General features: G+C 41.0%; 2 protein-coding genes across 6 annotated transcripts in view; one reads left to right on the forward strand and one right to left on the reverse strand.

The window, feature by feature from the left end:
* ABHD5 (abhydrolase domain containing 5, lysophosphatidic acid acyltransferase) overlaps nucleotides 1–8,961 on the reverse strand; it is a 34,929-nt gene extending 25,968 nt beyond the window's left edge. The window contains exons 1-2 of one of the 5 annotated variants that reach the window (XM_060110818.1): nucleotides 8,723–8,961; nucleotides 2,676–2,726 (exon numbers count right to left, since the gene is read on the reverse strand). In XM_060110818.1, the coding sequence (XP_059966801.1) occupies nucleotides 2,676–2,726; nucleotides 8,723–8,961 (290 nt within the window). Of the gene's footprint in view, nucleotides 1–2,675; nucleotides 2,727–8,280; nucleotides 8,412–8,722 lie in introns of those variants that run through there. The other 4 variants (XM_060110819.1, XM_060110822.1, XM_060110820.1 and 1 more) reach the window with 4 other exon arrangements.
* The window catches only part of ANO10 (anoctamin 10), a 272,726-nt gene continuing 256,274 nt past the window's right edge, over nucleotides 8,229–24,680 (forward strand). Inside the window, exon 1 of the mRNA XM_060110817.1 lies at nucleotides 8,229–8,657. The gene's annotated coding sequence lies outside the window, so the exon portion shown is untranslated. The remainder of the gene's footprint in view (nucleotides 8,658–24,680) is intronic.

The following is a 24,680-nucleotide window of genomic DNA, read 5'->3' on the forward strand; positions in this document are numbered from 1 at the left end:
TCAAAGAGAATCAGAGATCAGTACAACAACAAATAAAAGTGAAATGAACTATAACCTATTACTGTTCCCACTTACATCATAGACATGTTGAGGCAGAGAAAACACAAATGCAATCTTTGTTTCAGTCTTCAAAAAAAAACAATATTAAAAAAAAATTCAGTCTCTGAATACCTACTATGCACAAGGCACTAGAGTTTAAAATGTGATATATCAGCCGGTAATACAGGACTCATGCCTACCTCCACCTATTTACCACTCATCACAAAACCTACTTTCAAAGGATAGGATTGTCTTGTCTATGCATTTTGCCTCTTAGTGATTGGCTTAACTCAAAGAGAAGGGGCAAAACAATGTTTTTATGTTTGCAAGGCTACTGTATTACATTAAAAATTAGGGCTCTTCAACCACAAGAGGCACCAATACTCTCCAAGTTTTTACAGCAGCTTTTTCATCAAAGTAGATAATTTTTTTAAAGTGGAGCTTTTCTAAAGTATATTTAAACTGAAAAATCTATATTTAACAAAACATAGTAAAATATTTTATTTTCACTGTTAACGGAACTGTAAAGATACCTCTCTCCCCTAAGCCACAATAATGTTTCTATCTAATCAGTTTTTGTCTTAACCAGATGACAATGTTTTATATAAACTGCCTTTACTTCTTTCTTAGAGTTATTCTACAGGATTGAGTGTTAGCACATAGTAGGTCCAAAGGAACATTTTTAAAGAGTGAAAAGCAAGGGTCTATCTTTTCCACCCTTTAGGTTATCAGCCTTTGTTCACTGAGTTCCCACACCTTAGCTTGCAACCTCTATTGCTTCAACCCTCTGAAACAGCGGTCCCCAACCTGTTTGGCACCAGGGACCAGTTTCGTGGAAGACAATTTTTCCACGGACTGGGTGGTGAGGGGCTGTTCAGGCGGTAATGTGAGCAATGAGGAGCGGCAGATGAAACTCCGCTCACTGGTCCACCGCTCACCTCCTGCTGTGCGGTACCGGTCCGCAGCCCGGGTGTTGGGGACCCCTGCTCTAAAACACAAATCCAACCTCACTTCCTGTCTTTGGGGTAAAATGACCTCATCTTCAAAGAAACCCTCTGCCTCTTCCACAGAATCTCCTATGCCATTCAGCGTTGTTCTACATTTCTAGGCTTCGTGTGTGGAAGACTGCAACTAAGCACATGAGATTGGAAGTAAGGACACAGACTGAAGTTTGTCAGGTATCCAGCCATACTTCTGAGGTCACAAAAACCAAAGTAAAAATTAAATTTACCATGGCCATAATACAGTGAACAAGATACAGGGCTGCCTCCTCAGAACTTTGGAAAATACACAGAAAAGCAAAAATTAACTTCTCTAATTTATTTAAGCAGATAAAAAATAAACACCATCATACATTGCTGAGGCCCTCACTTCAGAAGAGAAGAAAAGTGTCAGTCGCAATGTAAAGATAAGCCATTCACTACAGGAACTATATCTATCTATGGCATCAGGAAGGCTTACCAATGTGCACCAAAAGGTTTTCTACACTGTCCATTTGTTGAGAACTGACCTCATTAGGAAGGTTGACGATCTAAGCCCTAAAGCATCTTATCAAAAAACTAAATAATCTTGCTTTATAACCTGTAACAGATATAAGGAATCTTTTTAGTGAGCAGATTTCTGAGTAAGAAAAGCTTTAAAACACTACACTAAAGGTGGCAACTGTAAGGAAGCCAAACAGGATGTGCTTAGCATATTAACAGAGTTTATTAACTTAAGAATGTGACTTTAAGTATCCTGAGTTTGAGAGATAAAACTGAATTTTTTTTCCCTTAACTTTTTTTTTAAAATTAATTTATTTTTGGCTGTGCTGGGTCTTTGTTGCTGCACGCAGGCTTTCTCTAGTTGCGGCGAGCAGGGGCTACTCTTTGTTGCGATGCACTGGCTTCTCATTGCGGTGGCTTCTCTTGTTGCAGAGCACGGGCTGCAGGCGCACGGGCTTCAGTAGTTGTGGCTCTAGGCGCATGGGCTTCAGTAGTTGTGGTGCACGGGCTTAGTTGCTCCGCGGCATGTGGGATCTTCCCGGACCAGGGATCGAACCTGTGTCCCCTGCATTGGCAGGCGGATTCTTAACCACTGCACCACCAGGGAAGTCCTCCCTTAACTCTCTATGTAATCTTTTGTTAAAAAAAATATCATTAACATTGTACTTGTATCCTAGGACATCAACATGTAAATTGGCTAATAATTCCTGTTTTGTTCTCTGACTATCTATAGTATTACTAAATCTGATTTGCACAATCTGTAAATATTGTGAAACAGTGAAAGAGGTTTCAAAGTATTCTGAAGAAAATATACAGAAGTCTGGTCAATTTCCACACACTCTTGGCCACTTAAATAACATTTATAATTAGGTTATAAGTAAAGAGGATTTCATTATATTACAATTTTGTTTAAAATGGCCTCCCTCCCTATACTGGTACTGTCAAGAGAGAAAAACTATGTTTATTACTGCTCTCTATAAGCTATTCTAGGCACTCTACGCACAGTAGTCTATCTCATTTAGAGAAACTATGAGGTTTTGATTTTATTATAAATATCCAAATTTATTAGACGTATGAATATACACGTTCCTCTGAAATAATTCCTCAACCAATGAATGACTGAAAACTTCCAAGCTGAAAATGATAACACACTTGGGCAAATAAAGACCTTCTTTCCTGGGAAATGGCTTCTTAAATCCTATCCTGGAAAAGAGGAAGAAAAAAAAAATAGAGTATGTCTCACACAATCATAATTTAAGCGACTAATATGCCATTTTATTTTAAATAAATAATACTAGTGATTCAAATTATCATAACCATTAGACCAATGACAACACAGGCCCTCTAGTATATTTTAACACATTAATTAGCATTCTTTTAACTATTTTTCATTTCTAACCTGTAACTTTTACTTTTTTTACTATTATTTTTTAAGAAAATTTTATACAATTTTTAAACATTACTGTCCTAACCTGTGACTTTTAAAGACCTAGAGCTGGAGAATTGGTGTTTTAGACATAGCCACGTGCTGTTAATATTTTCCCCCAATGGTTTCCTACCTTCTTGCACACAGTAAACAAGCCATTCTAGAATCAGACACATCATCATCCAACATACATAATTAAAGAAACTACATGTGTACTTTTAGATTTACATTGTTTAATAAATCCAAGTGATATTTTGTGTTAATTCCAAAATAAGTTCATCCACTAGATAAAGAAAATAAAAACTAAAAACCCTAAGTCTCAAACTGAATAATAAGTTTTAATAATATCATCTTTCTATATAATTTTTTTTTATGATTCACAATCAGGAGTGAGAGATTATAGAACTGTGGAATCAGACTAAAAATCTAACTATACAATGTTTCTGAATGGCTATTATAAATAATACAGACATTAAGGACTCATTCAGAGACACATTTGATTCTGAAATGTATTATTCAGTGTTGTTTTTACTAAGTGTACCATCCACGGGACTTTTTTTTTGCGGTACACGGGCCTCTCACTGTTGTGGCTTCTCCCATTGGGGAGCACAGGCTCCGGACGCGCAGGCTCAGTGGCTCACGGGCCCAGCCGCTCCGCGGCATGTGGGATCTTCCCAGACCGGGGCACGAACCCATGTCCCCTGCATTGGCAGGTGGACTCTCAACCACTGCGCCACCAGGGAAGCCCCTACAATCTTTTGTTAAGTTCTTTGTCATAGGAATGAAATCTGCATTTGCTGGTCTGTAATTGGCATTTTGGAGAATAGGCGAAACAGTGAAGCATGGTTCCCTGTTGGTTCATCCAAGGTCAAGGAAAAGAATCATATTCCCAACTCCTCCAATATAATTTAAGTTCATGATCCTAATGGCTCAAACTCGTCCTAGTCAAGTTCAAACTTTGAATTTCTTATGAATATATCTATTGATGTCCTTTGGATATTTTATGATTAAAAAATTTAAATCACAAACTGCAAAATGAATAATCAAGTACTAGGTTTTTGATCTTAATGTTTGTGTCAGCCTAAGTTTACAACAGCTGAAGTGTTTGATTCTTAAAAATGTATTGAAGCTTTCTATTTGTAAAGCCTCTTTAGGTTCTATCAGACATTTGAATAAGACAAAAGCTTTGTCCTCAATGAGCTGACAAAACAAACATAGAAAAACTATACTACAAGACATGGTGAAGATGCCATGAAGAAAGTTTTGGAAAATACCATGGACCTTTAGAGAAGGAACATCATAATCTGTTTTGGGTCAGAGAAAACAACTTGAACCAAGTCATGGGGAAATGGGAAGTGAGCAAGAAACATGTTTATGAAACAATGAAAGACACAGCTTGGCTAGAGCCCAGCGCACAAGGAGGAAATAAGACTCCAAAGACAGGAGCCATGCCGCCTGTAAAGGGCTCTGAAGTCAGGCGGAGGACATATAATAAAGCCACTGTGTGTGGCTGTGCTACAAGCAAGACTGTGCCTCTTGGGGGTGTGAAAGTTAACAAACAAATTACACTGAAAGCATAGGGACAGAACATATTACTAAAGCCTGCAATAAATCAGAAAAGGGAGTAACCGGGATCTGAACCAGGTGGCCCCCAGGTGACAGTGGGAATGGAAAGGTGATGTTGCACTTAAAATCTACTGCACGTGGTAAAGGAGTTGGCATCTGGAGCAATGAAGGCAGGGGAGGGGGAGGGGAAGCTGGTGCCACAGTTCTTAATCTGGATGACCAGAAGAAACTAAATACCTAAGTGCCCTAACAAAAATAGGAAGTCAAGGGGAAAACTGAGCTTTTTGTATTGTTAGTTCAGGGGAAGGCGGTGCAAATGTGATTCTGGTCTGGACTTGTTACATTTGAGGAATCAGTTGCAAACATTTGCCACACAGTTAGAAACATCACTAGAGTACTGAAGAAGGCTCCATCCTGAGGAGATTTCAGCCCTCTCCACAGACAGGATAGTTAAAAGGAGTGTGAGTAAACAAGGCAAAAATGAAAACATAGATGGAGACATTGCAGAATGACTCCATTTAGAGAATGGCGGGGGGGGGGGGGCAAATAAAACTAACTACTGATCTCAGGTAAGACAAGAAGTAAAATGTCAGAAGATGACTCTTATCAGACATTCGCTAGAGTGTCTGATAAGAGTCTCAAAAGCGAGTAGCTATCTTTAGTGTCAAATGCTAAAAAGGACCCAAGGAATGTAAGTATTGAGAAAAATAAAAGTCCACTGGGATGTGGCACTGAGAAGTTCTGTGATGTTTAAGAAGTCAGGAGGTAACGATTTGGAAAGGGGAGATGGCAACAGAGAGGAGCCACTTATCTTAGAAGTCTTTTAAAAGATAGGAGAGTGGACTTCTCTATCTTATTTCCAAGGCAAAGAAATACAGTAAAACTCTAATGAAATCCAGTAGTGCAAACCCACTGGAGGGGAAAAAAATCCCTTATTTATTACTATTTGATGATTTCCATGGTGTAAGTACTACCACCATGGCTGATTTCAAGATGCCAATGGTTGGCAAAATTCCTGAAAATTTAGTAATAACTCTGGAACACCACTGCAAACTGCTACTCTGTGGTCTACTCTGCAACTCAGCAATTCCGTGACAGCCTTCCTCTAAACTCAACTGATACTTAATTACTCTCTGGGACAACCTTGCAGCAATTCACAGATGTCTACACAGCTCTTGTTACATATTGCTTTCTCAACTGTATTACAACTGAAAAGGGTTAGATGTTGAAAGCCAAACGGCTCCCAGGCATGCCTGTCTTCACTAAGAAGGAAACAACAAGAATTATACACTCCAAAAAGCCTTCAGGTGACCTTTTTTATAATTGTTTCCTTTGTTAACGTCATCATCCCTTATAAATCTGAGATGTCTTGACAATAGGGAACTTGATTCAAAGACTTCAGTTTTCCCACAATCCACTTGGCTCTTGGGATAGTTCTATTGTTGATTAACCAATTAAAAAAATTTTTTAAGTGAGCTCTGTATCAATGAAGGATTAAATAATGAAGTGGAATAAGCAAAAGAAACATGAACCAAACATCCTAGTAAGCCCAATCGCGGTGAGAGGCAGCAGAGATATGTGAAAGCTCCTTAGACTAAATCCAGATACCTAGGGGGCTCCAATCCATCCCTGCTACTTGCTGGTGGGATGCTAGCAGCAGTCCCAGTTGCAGTTCCACCTGAAAAATGGGAACAGTAATACCCAGCACACAGGGTCAACCTTAAGGTTTAATACGAACACATTAGGGAACACCCAGCAGGAACAGGTACTTGCTTGGTACAGTTCATAATGCCATACCAGTTTGCACACTGGACATTGCTCAACTGTATTGCCAAGAGCACCAAGGAGGCCCACCTCTAACAAGGAACTGCAGCTGGTTAGCTGCTAAGGATAGTTTATAGTCTGCCCCAGTGACCTCCTGCTATCTATCACCCAAAAGCACAAATTCCTTTCACGGTTGTGCCCTGGACTCCCAAGTCCCACAACAACATGGAGGCCAAAGAGTCCTCCTAAAAGCAATCTGAGAGCCAAAAATGTTGTGACAAAGGAGAGGGTAACAAGCTAACAGGTTCTGACTTGTATTCACACGGCCTGCAGCATCTTACCTTAACAAGGAAGTTCATCAACAAACCAAAATAATGGACTTATTCATCATATAAACAAAACTCAAGGGAAGAACCTAGTTTCTAATATTTCACAACTTTTCCCCTCTGTCATCTTTCCAAATACCCCCGTCTATTATGATACTTTATATTCCCTTCTGTCATTTAGTTTATGTTTCATATGCTAATTTCTCACGACATCTGAAATAGAATTGTTGTCAAAATATTAAACATATATGGGGGGTAGCACAGAAGTTTATTTACTTTCCAATCTGAATGACCGGCCTTGAGAAATACAGCAATAATGTTCATAGCAATTTAATTTTTCCACTAATTAACTGCTATTCATCTACTGCCAAGTGCATGAAGTTACAGGTAGAAAAGAATAATACAAACAGTATATTCGTATATCAAAAAGTTTCCCATTAGAACCCTCCTAAACTGTTGATGGGAACGTAAATTGGTGCAGCCACTATGAAAAATAGTATGGAGATTCCTTAAAAAGCTGAAAATAGAGCTACCATATGACCCAGCAATCCCACTCCTGGGCATATATCCAGAAAAGATGAAAACTCGAATTTGAAATGATACATGCACCCCGATGTTCACAGCAGCACTATTTACAAGTGCTGGAAGACATGGAAGCAACCTAAACGTCCATCAACAGATGAATGGATAAAGAAAATGTGGTATATATATACATTGTGTCTGTGTATATACACAAACACACACACACACAATGGAATACTAGCCATAAAAACTAATGAAATACAAACGTTTGCGGCAACATGGATGGACCTAGAGATTATCATACTAAGTGAACTAAATCAGAGGAAAACAACTATCACATGATACCACTTACACGTGGAATCTAAAAGAAAATGATACAGATGAACTAATTTACAAAACAGCAGCAGATTCAGACATAAAAGACAAACTTATTACCAAAAGGGAAGGGGGGAGGGATAAATTAGGAGTTTAGGATTACCAGCTACACACCACTATATATAAAATAGATAAACAACAGGACCTACTGTATGGCACAAGGAACTATATTCAGTATCTTGTAATAACCTATAATGGAAAAAAATCTGAAAAAAATATGTGTGTGTATATATATATATATATATGTGTGTGTGTGTATATATATATATGCACTGAATCACTTTGCTATACACCTGAAACTAACACAACATAGTAAATCAACTGCACTTCAATAAAATAAAAAATTATTTTAAAAAAGCTTCCCGTTAGACATCTGTCCCCCCACTTACATAAAGTTTCCTACATATATGTGTCTTCTGAGAAGCAAACGCACACATCTCTCCAGTAAGGCCAGAACACTTGGAAGCAAAGGAAGATCTCCATTTGAGAGATTACTGACTCTGAATTTGCTACCCGTATCGTGTTAATTTTCTTTCTATAAAGTATCTGTAAATTAAACGTTCTCTGAAAGCTCAAGCCACAGACTCACTCCCCCAGCCCCTTTCCCCCATTCTGGGCTCCTCCTTCCCCCGACCCTCCCTTCCCTCCCGCGGCTTCTGGGGTGAACCTGGGCTCGCCATCCAACACTGTCCCGAGGAAGCGCCGCCCCTTCCTCAGGTTCCCGAGACGCTCGGCCGGGTGGCATCTCGCCCCGGGCTGGACCGAACACAGCGCGTACCTGAGGTCCGAAGCCGCGCTCGGAAAGTGGACAGAGTGACTCAGCCGTTTCCCGTGACTCGAGTCAGGTGCAGGGACGCCGGTCAGCACTCGCGGGCCGCGCTGGGGCAGGGCTGGGGTCCGCAGCCGTCTCTGCCCGGAAGGAGACCTCAGCGGACGACCAGCCCGGACTGAGTGCCGGGTCACCCCCGCCGCCCGCCCCGCCGAGCCGCTGACACGACCCCGCGGCGGCCCCTCCGCGCGGGGGTCAAGTGGCCTCCCGGCGCTGCCTGGCTCACACTCAGACCCGAAGGGCGCCCGCCGTGGGCAGAGCGAGGCAGGGCTTCTCCTCCGGGCGCCGCGCGGATTCGCGCCGGGGCCGGACGACAGAGCCGCCGGGTGAGTTAAAGAGTCCTCGGCGCTGCCCGCGCGCCCGAGCCTGACGCAGCCCCCGCCGCACTTACTTCTCATTAGCGTCCGCAGAGTCCACCTCCACCTCCTCAGCCGCCATGGCCGCCGTCGCCACGCTAGCTCCCGGCCGTACTTCCAAGCCGGCTGACAAGCCGACTGGGGGACCGGGACCCGCCGCCGCCCTTAAGGCCGCCGCCAGCGTAGGCGTCAGCCGCCCCCTCGCGTGACCGGGCGGTGCGGCCGCGCGCCTGCGCGTGCCGGGCCATCCTGCCCCCATCCACCAGTCACGCATGCGTCCTTCCGTCCGACGTGCTCGGGTGTGGGCGCTAGGCGGGGCAGTCAACCTGGAGGAACCGAGACTCGCCCGGGAGAGTTAGGTGGTAACTAGCTTAAGTAATAACCGTGTTAATGCATCATCCGCTGATATTGATTGTCAGGTGCTGGGCACTGGACAGGCACCTAGCAGTTCCCTGGGGAATGAGGCGCGACCTTGCTCTGAAAGAGCCTATCTAGTATTCGATAGATGCTGCAATAGCGAATGGAAATGCTGTAATGGAGGAGCTGTGTGGCCTGCCGCCGGCCCTTCCTCGCAGGTGGGTGGCCTAGGGGAGAGGGCGACCTTTAGTCAGTTGATGTTCACTGATGTGCGGGACACTACGCCAGACCCTGGAGTTACTGTAGTGACCAAAACCAGCAACTCCCATCCACCCCGCGCTGTGTACACACGGGAGGAGTGTAAAGAGTCAGCATTGAGGTATTTAGAGTTCTTGAGAGGACATCACTAATGTAAATATCAACACTTCTTGACCTGTTTTCAAGTCTTTTAACCGTCAGATACTACCTGTTTTTGTATTTATATCACTTCCTGCCATTCATTCATTTGTATTTACCATTTGCCTACTATGTCCCCACTCTGTTCTAGGCGCTTAGAAACAATGGATTGAAGTAGGGCTCGCTCCTTTACAGAGCCTATGCTAATATATTACCCTTTATTTTATTTATTTATTTATTTATTTATTTATTTTTGCGGTACACGGGCCTCTCACTGTTGTGGCCTCTCCTGTTGCGGAGCACAGGCTCCGGACGCGCAGGCTCAGCGGCCGTGGCTCACAGGCCCAGCCGCTCCGTGGCATGTGGGATCTTCCCGGACCGGGGCACGAACCCGTGTCCCCTGCATCGGCAGGCGGACTCTCAACCACTGCGCCACCAGGGAAGCCCTACCCTTTATTTTAGACGCAGTTCATCCCTCTCCTTCCCTAACTCTCCTCCCTCTCTGCAGCCTCTTTTTCTCTCCTCTGAGTCCCCCTAACCCAGACAGTTTCTATCACTCATCTGACACTCAGATTCTCAGCCTTGTCTACTTGTTGTGGCTTTTTAATGGACGTTAATCAGTATTCTTCCAACTACACTGGAAGTTCCTTGAGGATAGGGATGGTGTCTTCTGTGATTTAGGGGGGAAAAAAGCAACTCATAATCCCTTGGGCATAGCAATAACTAATAAATATTCTTATTGTATTTGATCCAATTCGTAAGTATGTTAGGGAAGACTAGGACATATGAAAACACCGTTCCAGGTGTTGCCAGAGACTTGCAGTGTGTCTGCAGAAACTGACTCTCGACTATCTCCACCTATCAGACCATATCCATACTGGGGACACCTCTTTCTATATGGGCCAGACAGGTAATTGAGGACTCTACTGCATGGAGTACAGTCCCAGCCCTGTGGTACTGAGTCCAGTATCAAAACCTAAGAATATGGCGGCAACTCCTGCAGCACCTTCAGAAACTTGGACTGGCAGGTATGCACCCTCAAGACTTTGTGGACCTGGAGCCCACTCTCATAGATGCCTATGGCTGCTGCACAGTTTAGAAAAAAATCATTGATCCAATGCTGGAGTTTATCCAGAAACTGACAGAGCAGTGCATAGGGCTATGGGATTTCATGACCTTCCCCAACTCTGGGGATATCTCTGCCCAGGCTTCACTTTGCTGCTGGTGGAGGAGCTGTCCTTGACTATGGCAAGAAGTCCAAGCTGGTATCACCCAGCCCCTGGGTGCTGCCAGCAGTGGAGGAACCCTTGCTGCTCCATGGTGACTGCCACACCACCCTGGAGTTCCTGGACTGTGTCTTCTTGGGAGACAGTGAGACCAACATCTTTTGAGGTAACCTGTACCTGGACAGCTCCTCCTACACCACCCTCAGTCACTGCTTGGCCAGACCTCCATCACTGCCTCCCTGTACTTTGGTGGTGCCCTGAGAGCACACCTCCCAGAGTTCCAGGCCAACCTGGTGCCCTCTTTCCAAATCCACTTCTTTTTGATGACGTACTAACCAGTTACTTTGATTAAGCAGTACTTATGTTGGGGGATCACTTGCGCCTACTTTGAACTCTCTCTCTCATCAGATGGTCAGATGTGACACTCATCAAGGCAAATTCATAGCCTGCTCTGCCTGCGCTACCCCAGGGCTGTGGCGTCCAAAGAATTAATGCTGCTATTACACCACGAAGACCATTATACCACCATTATACCAGTGTACCATAGAAGTTGATGACTGGTGCCCCACTGCTGTCAAGATTGGCTTTCATTTCTAGCCCCTCAACAGTGATTCTCCAGGAGAAATGCTGAACACTACCACGGCCATCAGAGAGGGCTGGGCCTTTATCACAAGTCTGCCAGGCTAGCACTTGCAAACCAGAATGAGGATAAGGGCATGAAGGGTTTTCTGAGGACTTCGATGGCCTTGCTGCCCTGTAAATGTTGATAAAGTGCTGTGATTAAACGGAGTAAGAAAGCAAGTGTGGCAGGGAAATAATAAGGACATGGGATAGTAAGGGAAAATGGTAGCTGGATCCAGGGAAGGGCTGGATACCAGTCAGCTGTATGACCTGGGGAGGTTTGGAATCACATGATTAGGGCTTCTCAGACTCTAACCTGCATCCACACTTCCTGTGGATCTTGTTAAATGGCAAATTCAGCCTCTGTAGGTCTGGGGTGGTGCCTGAGATTCTGTATTTCTAACCGGCTCCCGGTGATGCCTGTGTTCCGGCTGCCGGTCAGCAGACCACCCTTTAAATAACAAAGCTCTTGAGCAGCCCTGTCCACTAGAACTTTCTGCAATCATGGAAATATTCTAAATCCCCACTTTCCAGTATAGTAGCCATGAGTCACATGTATCTACACAGCATTTGAAATGTGGCTAGTGTGACCGAATTTTTCATTTTAATTAATTTAACTTTAAAGCCACATGTGGCTAATGCTACCATGTTGGACAGCAAGATCTAGATTTATGAAAGTGAGAGTTTGAGACCAGACAATTCCCACGGTCCCATCTGATGTCCTGTGGTTCCAAGATGTTGTTTTCAAAGTGTGTGTGGAGGGTGAGGATAGGAGTTTGATGAGGGGACGGATGTTAAAGTCTGGAGTAAAGCATGAAGGGTTGGCAGTTCCACCAAATGGAAAATAGTTTGAGAGTTACCTGTTTAAAATGTAGAATATTTTGTCTTTTTGTACCTAAGTTGTCAAATTTATTGGCATAAGCTCTTTGTAATGTTGCCTAATTATCTTTCTAATGTTAGGCTCTGTAGTGATAGCCTCTTTTCAAACCTGATATTGTTCACTTGCACTTTCTTTTTTTCCCCTGGTCAGTTAGCTAAGAATTTATCAATTTCATTAGTCTCAAAGAACCAACTTTTGGCAATTTCATGGATTTTGCTTTTTCTACATATGCTCTGGAGAGCTTTCCATATTAGTGCATATAGATTTACCTCATTTTTCTTAATTGCTACCACAGTATTTCATATTATGGGGGTACTGGAATTTATTTAATCATAGGCATTCTCATTAATTTTTCTTTTCTTTTTTTCTATTAGAATACTGAAGGGAACCTTTTACATGCCTCTATATGCACATGAGAAAGGTCAGGACCTTCCCCTCCCCCGCAGTTATATAAATGGAATCACACAATGTATAACCTTTTGAAATTGACTTTTTTCCTCTCAACATAATTCCCTGGAGATTCATTAAAGTTGTCAAGTGAATGAATAGAATAGTTCATTCCTTTTTAGAGCTGAGTAGTTTTCCACAGTTAGTTTAATCAGTCACCTGTTGAAGGACATCTGGGTTGTTTCCAATATTTTTGGATATTACAAATAAAACTGGCATAGACGTTTGTGCACAGGTTTTTGTGTAAACCTAAGTTTTTCATTTTTCTGGGATAACTGCCCAGGACTGTAATTGCTGGTCACATGATAGTTGCATATTTAGATTTTTTAAAGAAACCACCAAATTATTTTCCAGAATGGCTGTAACCATTTTCTGTTCCCAACAGCAAAATGTAATTGATCTAATTTCTCCATATCCTCACCAACATTTGGTGTTGTCTCTATTTTTTATTTTAGCCATCTTGATAGACCAGTAGTAATGTCCCATTGTGGTTTTAATTTGCATTTCCCTGATGACTAGTGATGCTGAGTGTCATTTCACATGCTTATTTGCCATATGTATGTTCTTTTCAATGAAATATCTGTTCATGTATGTCTTTTGCCCATTTTCTAACTACTAAGTTTTGAGAATTTTTAATATTCTCTAGCGACTAATCCTTTGTCAGATACGTGGTTTGCAAATATTTTCTCCCACATGCAGCTTGTCTTCTTATCCTCTTCACATGGGCTTTTGCAGAGAAAACATTTTTTAATTTAATGAAATCCAATGTATTGATTTGTTGTATGGCCTATGCTTTTGGTGTTGTCTAAGAATTATTTGCCTAAACCGAGGTATTGAAGATTTCCTCCTTTGTCTTTTTCTAGAAGTTGTATGGTTTAACATGTTACATTTAAGTCCATGATCCATTTTGAGTTAATATTTGTATAAGGTGAGAGGTTTAGGTCAAGGGGTTTTGTTATTTGCTTATGGATATCCAATTGTTCCAACAATTTGTTGGAATCGCCAGTGGTTTTTTTTAGTTTTTAAAAAATATTTATTTACTTTATTTTTGGCTGTGCCGGGTCTTAGTTGCGGCATGCAGGATTTTCATTGTCGCGCACGGGCTCTTGGTTGCAGCGCATGGGCTTAGTTACCCTGCGGCATGTGGGATCTTAGTTCCCCAACCAGGGATCAAAACCTTGTGCCCTGCATTGGAAAGCAGATTCTTAACCACTGGACTACCAGGGAAGTCCTGAAATCACCAATGGTTTTTAATGTATTGCTAGGTAGCCTCTTTTTTCTTTCTCCTATATTTTTCTTTTTTTAAATATGGAAGTATAATTGATTTACAGTGTTATGTTAATTTCTGGTGAACAGAATATATATTCTTTTTCATATGATTTATTCCAAAATATTGAATGTAGTTCCCTGTGCTCTACAGTAGGACTTTGTTGTTTATCTCTTTTGTATATAGTAGTTTGTATCTGCTAATCCCAATCTCCTCATTTATCTGCCCCCCCTTTCCCCTTTGGTAACCATAAATTTGTCTTCTGTCTGTGAGTCTGTTTCTGTTTCGTAAATAAATTCATTTGTATCATTTTAGATTCCACATATAAGTGAACTACTTATACTAGGTAACCTCTTATGCTCTTACAAAGGATGTCTGATGTGTGAATGATGATAGGTGTTTTTCTGGGTTAGGAGATTTGTAGTGGTGCACATGGAGGTGGGGTGCTCAAACCCCTCTTCAAGGAAGGACTTATTACCCCAGCTGCTGTGAGAGTTTCAGTAGAAAAGCTCCCAGCTTACAGTCCTTTCAGAGAGCACATCAGCTACAGAGAGCCGCCTCACCAAGGTCATGCCCTCTGAGGAAGGCTCACATCTAATGAAGGATGGAGGTAGAGATACTAAAGGACCAACCATTTCCACCCAAAGTGAGATGATTCTGATGAGCCATTTCTGCCCCAGAACTCCCTGTGGCTGAGGCTGTCTAGCCTGCATCACGGCTCAAACTTCTCCCTCTGTTGGATCCCACTTTTCCCCCTCCTTTCCACAGGTGTGATCTTGAGGGCACTCCCTGAACTTTATCTCAGAGACTGCTTCCTCCAGATTCCAAACTGTGATACTCGTTTTCATTTTTCTTTAATGATAAGCATGACATTTGGCTTAGGTACTGAGAATGGTGAAAAGGTTATAACTTGATGGTCTTTACACCACTATCTTAGGAATCAGTAACAACAGGAAAACTTTCATCAGAAACTCTACTCTCAAAACACACCACTGCAAAAAAGAAGTGAGCTGAATGGTAGGGAAAGGATAGGTATGAGAGGAAAGATCAGCACAGGCATATGAGACAGATCACAAGCCAGATAGAGTGAGGGTGGCATGATGCTGTCCCCTCCTCTGTCACCATAGAGGTTCCAACACTAGAAAGGTAGATGTGTGGGTGAGTATCCAGACGTACAGCAGACCAAATCTCCCCATCAACGTGATCAAAAATCAGGTAGGCATAACCCTTGAAATAATTTCCATGCTTATACCGGTTCCCATTCTAATGTGTTTCTGATACTTTTCATGACTTCTTAGGAAACCCAAATGTGGATAGAGAGGGAGGTCATAGACGTGATTGTCCAATTTCAACCTCAAATGCCATTGGAGTTGGAGGCAGGAAAGAGAGAGAGGAAAAGAAGCCAGAGGGGCTAGCATTCAATTTGCAGTCATGTCTCCTGGCCCCAGGAAATTTGAAGTCATGATGATCTGGGGACAGAATTTTAATGGTGTCCCTTTTCTCCACCTTCCACTTCATTTGATTACAATTGAAGAGTCCTAGATTTTTATTTTCAGTAGAATCAATGTTTTTATTTTTATTTTATTTATTTATTTATTTATTTTGCGTTATGCGGGCCTCTCACTGTTGTGGCCTCTCCCGTTGCAGAGCACAGGCTCCAGACGCACAGGCTCAGCGGCCATGGCTCACGGGCCCAACCGCTCCGTGGCATGTTGGATCTTCCCGGACCGGGGTACGAACCCGTATCCCCTGCATCAGCAGGCGGATTCTCAACCACTACGCCACCAGGGAAGCCCCCAGAATCAGTGTTTTTAAAAAGGATTTTTCTCACACTATTTCACATCTTTTAACTTTTATTCTAGTTGTTTTTTTTCTGATCAGCCCATGCTGAACTAATAGGCATTCTCATAAACCAGGAAAAATGTTGCCCTCCAAACTGTTGACACTGCAAATGTCAGTGGCCTTTCTGTGTTTCAACTTCCAAGAGCAAAACTCATCTATGTAGTTATTATGCCACTGAACATTTTCAGCAGGGGCTGGTTTATACAGTAGTAGAAGGTGTTCATACCTATAATTCCCTCTGACATTTATGTTGCCTGTTTATTTACCCCCTCCCCATTTTGAAAATGCATCCTTCAGTGTAAAACAGTTTACTGAATATCCATTCCGTTTAGTCTGCACTTAGGGCAGAAAACAAACAGCAATGGGTGTCCTGGCTCTATTACATTTTCTGACAAGTGGGAAATATCTGTTTGTAATGCAATAAATACTTGGTTCTAAGTAATTCAGCAAACTGGCTTATTTAGCTTTAACTCTGAAGGGATGCACAGAGGGAACAATTTTCACCCATCATTGATTCCACACTGAAATATGTTATGATTGTATGCCCACAGCTGGGGGAACTTTGTGGTGGTATGAGTGAATAAGCAGTTAATGAAAATGCTGTTCTGAGTCAGTGCAAAACTAGCAAAGACCTTACTGCTTACCTGGATGGCTGGAGCTGGCTCTTGTCAGTTCACGAGCGTCTGCTGTTAAATATTCAAGAGTTTTGTGGACTTCCCTGGTGGTGCAGTGGTTGGGAATCTGCCTGCCAGTGCAGGGGATATGGGTTCGAGCCCTGGTCCAGGAGGATCCCACATGCTGTGGAGCAGCTGGGCCCACAAGCCACAACTACTGAGCCTGTGCTCTAGAGCCCACAAGCCACAACTACTGAGCCCGCGTGCCACGGATGCTGAGGGCTGCGCGCCTAGAGCCAGTGCTCCACAATGGGAGAGGCCACCGTAGTGAGAAGCCTGTGCGCCACGGCGAGGAGTGGCCCCCACTTGCTGCTGCAGAGAGGGCGTGCACATAGCAATGGGGACCCAAAGCAGCCCAAAATAAATAAATAAATAAATAAAAATTTTTTAAAGTAAATAATTGTTATGGGTATTGTTTCTAAAAAAATTTTTAAAAAAAAGTTTTGTGAGCTGGATGTTAAACCTTGCGGGACTTTGAAATTGGGAGTATTTACACCCCAGAAACTGGCAATCACTTCAAATCAGGGCTCTTTTTTTTTTTCTTTTGAGAGCTGGTTTACCAACACACCATTGCCTACTCTATCTCAGTGTAGGAGAATTATCAATACAAAGCAGATGGCAGGCCAAGAAATTAAGTTTTCATAGGGAAGAGGGAATAAACACAAGTCAACTAAAAATACACAAAGCAATGGATGACAAAGGTATAACAACCTTCTGTAAAGGTACACAAGTATAGATTAGCACATTTAAGCACTGGAAAGACAGAGACCTGGTTATTAGATCAAACAAGTGTGGTAATGATTTATGAAAGTGAGTCTCATAAGGCTTGTTTTCTTTTAGGTTGAAGTATACAGCACAGGTCATAACGATTATCACAAAGTGATAACACACCCACATAAACACAATCCAGATTATTAAGCAAATTTTCCAGGAGAAAATGGGACTCTTTGATAGAGATTAATGGAGTGGGCAATCCAGGAAGGCTTGCATCAGAAGAGATGGCTTGCAGCTTCACAACACATATGGAGCTTCAAGAATTTCACCTAAGCAATATAACCTACTCTGGATTTTTATTTTATTTTAATAGATGCTGCAAATCAGTTTATGAAGATTTTTTTTTTGCTGTGCTGATGAATATACATTTAATAGCTAAATGTAGGGCTTTTCTCCTTTGAAATTTGAATGTGTTGCTCAGCTACCCTCCTCTGTTTTTTGTGTAGTCTCTGATTTACTATAATTTCTTCAGCTGCAGGTGAGGAAAATGGGCTGTTATTAAATATCTTCCGAGTTCAGTAGCACATGCAATGTGTATATTGCTCTCTGATACTTTCGTGTTATTAATGAATTAGTCTCCCAAAACTAGACATTTAAACTATCATTTATGTACATATGTGCATTATTTTCTTGGGGGGAAGTTGTATGTAAACAAAAGGGATAATTTTTGTGATGACACATGTCTATATGAGATTTAATCTATCATTTTTTGTAATAAAAATTTGTTTTTTCAGTACAAACCTTTCAAACAAAAATTACACAGTAACATGAGATTATGCTAAAATGATTTACCAAAATAATTAAACTCTCAAAAGTGAACCCATCTTACATGCCCAGTTTTCCTTCCTTGAGTCCAGTAGACCTTCCTGTTCATCACATCTGAATCTGGTCACAGAGCATTGGAGGAACATCAGAGTCCTAGTCAGCGGCTGCAATGGTTATATTTTCATTAGTTTGCTTACCAACTTACACTGGGGTTGGTCCTATCTCACCTGAAGTATAATAATTCCTTGAGAATAGAAATGTGTCTTATACTTCCTTTATAAGTCCCAGAAGTACTTAGAACTTTATTGTAATCTATATACTGTGGGGACCAAATAAACCCTTTTAGTTGACTGAGTTACAACCAGATTTAAATAACACCTGCAAGGAATTAAAAATGCTACCTGATTAAGCCAACTGATCTTCCCATCGCTCTCAACAGCTCATACAATTTCCATCATACAAAAGAGAAATCAGGGATTAGAGAGATTCCATTGCTTACCAACAATTATACAGAGAGAACGAAGAGGACTTTTCTCTGTCTCTTTGTGTCATGTGTCCTAGCATGATGGTGGCTGTCCCGTGAAGTGACAGTGAGTTGATAAAAGGCTATCCCACCACACCCCCACTGCTAAGGCACTCTCCTGGAGTTGTGTTTCTAACAGTGGTAACAGATTTGCATCTATTGCAGTGCAATTAAAAGGAACTAGCAATTACGGCTTTATCTATGAACCTGACAAGACTTGTTTTGTTGGCCTTCTTAGTGGGAAGCAATAACCACTGGTCTACCAGCTAAAGATACACTTTAGAGCCATAATGCAACTGTCACCAGCCAGAGACTCTGTTCCCATTGCCAGTCAGCCCATGCAAGTAATGCTGTAACTAGTAAATTAGAACAACTGAGACCTCAGCTATCAATTACATTTGTAAATCTGTTATACACTTGGGCCATTTAATTATAAGAATGCTGAATCCTCTGTTTTCGCCCAGTTTCACTTCTGAGGATTGGAGCAGATGGATTATTTTTCACCCTAATTGGAAACTTGGAAATCAAGTTGGTATAGTCATATAAACATTATGTAAAAATATCACCAAAATCTGCTAAATAAAAACGTAGGCTCTTAACCATAAATCTCCCAACCTGTTAGAAAATTAGGAATGATCTCCAGATTTAGGCCATAGAATTTCATTTAAAAATAAACTAAAAATTTACTTTGATTATGATAGATGATAGATTAATATCTACGATAAAGATGTATGTAGATATAGCCACTGTTTTTTTCTCCTCATGAGTATCTTGTCAGCATAACATTATCTTTTTTTTGGTTGAAAATGAAAGAAAAGAAAAGAAAGCAATTATCTCTAGACAAAATATATAGAATCCTAGTTGAATTCCAAAGCAAGAGAGAATTTAGGTCTCTCATATTAATTTTTAACCATTTTAACAACTTACAGAAAAAGTGATTGCCAAGCTAACAATTCAATCCCCCAAATCCAGAATGAGATGTTTCATTCTCCTTTTAACTGTGATTCTTAATCTTTTCTTAATTTTTGAATTATCACTGCAGTTTAGCCTTTACTCAAGTGGAAGACTTTTTTTTTCTCTTGCGAGAAAGAAAATAAAGAGACGTTAAGTACATCTTTTTTTTTTTTTTTTTTTTTTTTTGGCTGTGTTGGGTCTTCATTGCCGTGCACGGGCTTTCTCTAGTTGCGGCGAGAGAGGGCTACTCTTCTTTGCGGTGCACGGGCTTCTCATTGCAGTGGCTTCTCGTTGCAGAGCACAGGCTCTAGGCGCTCGGACTTCAGTAGTTGTGACACATGGTCTCAGTAGTTGTGGTGCACGGCCTTGGTTGCTCCACGGCATGTGGGATCTTCCCGGCCCAGGGCTTGAACCTGTGTCCCCTGCATTGGCAGGCGGATTCTTAACAACTGTGCCACCAGGGACACCCAAGTACTTCTTTCTGAAGTACTCAAAATATAGGTTTAATTCCCAGACCAATGTTTGCACTTTGAAGAGCGTACAAATCAGGATTTGAATTTAAAAACCCTGAACCTATAACAGAAAGATAGTATTGTTCTTTAACATGTAAATAAACTACATTAATATTTTTTTGTCATCTCTGCATGCTCTTGCTTCCTTGGACTTATTAGATTAAAAATGTACTCAAAACAAAACAAAACAAAAAACCCAGTAAGTAACACTGAAAGCACATGCTAGAAACTCTTTATCATTGTATCATTAAACATCCCCAGGTTGGGAAATATAAAAGTAAACTTTCAGAGAGCAGTCAGCTCCCCATGTTGGTTACAGTGAGTGCGTTACCCAACTTTACTCACAATGATTTGAATAATATGATCACCCTTAAACTAGTTGGTTGAATTCTCAGAGTTGGAGCTATGGCCAAACAGTAAATCCTGAGAATTTTGCTGGTGCCTCATACTCTATCCTTGAGCAGGAGCAATATGTTTTTAGAGAGGTGTTGATAAAGAGAGTGGAAAGTAAATGAAAATGGTGACAGAACAGTTAATTAAGAGAAATTTATTGAGTTTTCGGTAATAAGCTGCCTTAAGAATCACAGTACTAGAAAGCCAAGATTTTTCTTTAAAACCAAAAAATATATATTTTTTAAAAGATACTACCTTTTTTCCCTCATTTAAAATTTTTTCTGCTGAAATACGTATACAGAAAAGTGCACAAAACAATACCCAGACCAATGCTTTATCATAAAGCAAACTCTCATGAAACCACCACCCAGGTCAAGAGATGGAACATTCCAAACATCCCTAATACCTCCCCCATATGCCACTCAGTCATTACCCCTCCTCTCTAAAGGTAACTCCTCTCTTAACTTATAATACCACAGTTTCGTTTTGCCTGGTCTTGATCTTTACATCAGGATATGAGCTTTGGTGTCTGGCTCTTTTCACACAACATTCCTTCATGTGACTATAGTTCTTATAGATGTTCCTATCCATTGTACAAAGACACCACAATGTATTGATCCAAGCAGCTGCTCTTTCTTCAATGACTTGCTTTGTGACTTTAGATCTATTTTAATAGGTTTTTTTAAATATTAGCTTCTGATCCTTCCTGTGCCTTGATGAACTGTCCATTCCCATGGAGATTAAAAAATACACCTTAAGATATATTCATCTTGATTGTTCAAATTCTCTAGAGGCAATTTTAAAGCTATTTCCAATATAACTTGTACTATTATGATAGTTCATATTGTTTCCAAGGACTATTTAAATAGCAGCGGTTGTGTGCTCTTATGGTGGGTTTTACCTAGGTGCAAGTGGGACCAGCGGGCAAAAGAGAAAGAAGAAAAATCAAAATATGAATATAAATACAAAATACTTATGTTTAACCCTGGGAAGAAACATCAAAATGTCCAGATTGAATACACATCTTATAGGAAAGAATTAAGGGCTGTGTAATTTGTTTAGATCTTCAAATTTTCCCACACAATAAATAAAAACATAGATCTTTCCAAGTTGAAATTTGCAAGGCACTGACACTCTCTGTACCAGTTCAGTTCTTTGGCTTCAATCATAGCAACTCCCTCGGGCCATCGTAAGCTAGAAGAAAGGTACCTGAAGGACACCAGGGGCTATAGAATAGATGGGAGGCTGGATAATGGGGTTAGAATAAAGGCTGTCCTAGATTCCAGAAAGATCCTCAGTAGCCATTTGAGAGCAAGAAGAATATGGGCAAGTGCTGCGAGTCAGATGGAATTAAATTAGTTTTCAGTCTCTATTCCTCAGCTCAAGATTCACATTCCAAGACGAGAACAACGAATTGCTTTGACTTGGGTCAAATACCTTCCCTTTAGCTGGGCAGAGGGGGTAGTGGGAGGAGGAGAACTTCAGTGACAGCCCCACAAAACCCTGCGCACTAAATATATACCTAAGAGAAATGAAAACTTATGTCTGAAAACAAAAAAAACCCTATGCAGTAATTGAAGGGTAATCCTAATAAAGGAAACTGAGGGGCAGATAGGAAAGGGAAATGGATGCAAGGAAGCCCCAACTCTATTTTCTTCTGGTAGCTCATTTAAATCCTTTTAAACTAGTTTTATTGAGATTTAATTCACAAACCATAAAATTCACCATAAAATGGTGTTTAAAGTGTAATGTCCAGTGGTTTTTAATATATTCATGGGGTTGTAAAACCATCACCATTATCTACGTTTAGAATGTTTTCATAGCTCCCCAAATGATTTGAATATGTGATTCATTTGGAGTTAATTTTTTACATGGTGTTAGGTAAGGGTCCACCTTCATTCTTTTGCTTGTGAATATCCAGTTGTCTGAGCACCAATTTTTGAAACAACTTTTCCTTCCCCATTGAATTTTCTTGGCATTCCTGTTGAAAATCAACTCACTGTAGGTGTAATGGTTTATATGTGCACTCTCAATTCTATTCCATTGATCTATATGTCTATCTTTATGTCCGTACCACCCTCTCTTGATTACTTGCAGGAAGTTTGGAAATCAGGAAGTGTGAACCCTCCAACTTTATTCTTCTTTTTCAAGATAGTTGGCTATTCTGGATCCCTTGCCTTTCCATGTGAATATTAGGACCAGCTTATCAGTTTGTGCCAAAAAAAAAGGGCAGCTGAGATTCTCATAGAGATTACATTGACTCTATAGATCAATTTGGGGATATTGCCATCTTAAGAATTTTAAACCTTCTGACCTAAGAATGTGAGATGTTTTTCCATTAATTTAAATCTTCTTTAAAAAAGAAGGCTGTTTTGTAAGAAACGCTGGCTTATTTATAGTCCTGGCCCCCTTTCAACTCTGGAGGAGTAGAACCAAAGAGAGATACAAAGCAGTCCTGCAACAGCCAGCTCTAGGCTGTGCTGTAGGAAGGAGGGAGATAGAATCTGCTTCTGATGTTATTAAGGGTCAGGCCAGAAAGATTCAACCATAGAAATGTTGAAGCCTAATTGGAAAAAATAAAAATATTTTTCACATTTATAACTCAATGGGTTAAAACTTCGGTAAACCTGTTCGCACAAAGCTGAATAGGAGAAAACTCCGCTCTTAAGAAATTCATCATCTTGCCTGCTCCAAGTGACTTTGCTAAGGCTGCCTCTAGCCCCTGTGACATCTCTGTGCTAGTTTAGAAGAAAAGCCCCATAGTTTCTCAAGACACTTTGCTTCCATCTTCAAAAAAATGTTGTAATAAATTGCAAACCTACAACATCTACCATATGAATGGTGCCCCTTCCACTGTGATATAGAACATGCAATGCACAGTTGAACACATGGCTGTTCTTAGAGGAGGAATTTCATAAAGTTTTCCAGCATATCTTTATGACATAAGCTTGTTATCGTTTTAGCTTGCTTTTTAAGTCACCTTGTGTAGGTTTTTCTTCTGTGCAAGATTATAAATTCTGTGAAAGTGAGGACAGTGTAGGACATAGTAGATATTTATTATTTGTAGACTTGGGTTGGATAAAACTGAATAAAGTCTTTCTTTTTTTTTTTTTTTTTGCAGTACGCGGGCCTCTCGCTGTTGTGGTCTCTCCCGCTACGGAGCACAGGTTCCGGACGTGCAGGCCCAGCGGCCATGGCTTACGGGCCCAGCTGCTCCGTGGCATGTGGGATCTTCCCGGAATGGGGCACGAACCCGTGTCCCCTGCATTGGCAGGTGGACTCTCAACAACTGTGCCACCAGGGAAGCCCTGAATAAAGTCTTTTGAAAGACGTTATGAATAGTCCTTTTATCCTAAACTTCGTCCAAATTTCACATCCATTATTTCACCTAATTTTATTGACTTTCAAAAAATATCACATTTAGTGCCAAACACCTTTTGTGCAAGAAGCAGAATGTTAATTGAACACAGACTTGCTGGCATATCAGAGGGACAAGGAATAAGTGATGGGATGAGCACTTACTATTTACTTTATCAAAAGGTGCTGCCTGAAGGAGAACGCTATTGTGTTTCTTGTCAAGGAAATTAACACAGGTGTTTGTTATTATAAATACAACTTCCACGAGTGAATTGGAGGCTGTTGACTTCTTTCAGAGATAGGAAATTGCTCATTTGTTACATTTTAATATATACAACTTAATGTACACTATTTATCAGACAGGAAATAAAAGAAGCTGAATTAACACAGTTAGAACACAGCTGGCTTAAGATAATTATTTAGGGCTATGGGGAAATGCTCAAAACAGCCTAAAACCTAGAAAATAATGATCCAATACTTTAATTCTTGCATGTGTACTTTCCCTAAGCCCCACTCTAATCCCTACCCAGAAACCCTTTGATGACAGTCTTGCCTTTTACTGAAGCTATTTTTTTAACTTCCACAAAAGAATTTCTGATGGCATTTTTCCTATATAATTCTTCATGATTTACCCCCCAAAAGTTCAAGTTACTGCAGCTTGTCTTTTTTAAGTTTGATTTCCTATTGCTTCTTTTTCTAACCACCCAAAAAGGCCACCAGACGATATCCTTGATGATTTTGCTCTGTAAATCAATGGTTTTCCTCAATTTTCAAAACAGTTTCCTTTCCACTACTTGTTATTTTTCTTATCTTGCACCCACCATGTCCTTTTACTTACGTAGGACATTCCAAACACCTCTGTCTCCAACCCAGATTCTGTTGTACTTGGTGAATTCTGCGTTCTCACTGCTCAGCTCCACTACTTGTGAAATCCTCTATCCTCATGTGGCGGTGTGTGTGTCAGTCACAGGATGATATGTATGTATATGGGTAAGAAGGACTTTG

Source organism: Mesoplodon densirostris, chromosome 10 (genome assembly GCF_025265405.1).
Source record: "Mesoplodon densirostris isolate mMesDen1 chromosome 10, mMesDen1 primary haplotype, whole genome shotgun sequence".
NCBI lineage: Eukaryota > Metazoa > Chordata > Mammalia > Artiodactyla > Ziphiidae > Mesoplodon > Mesoplodon densirostris.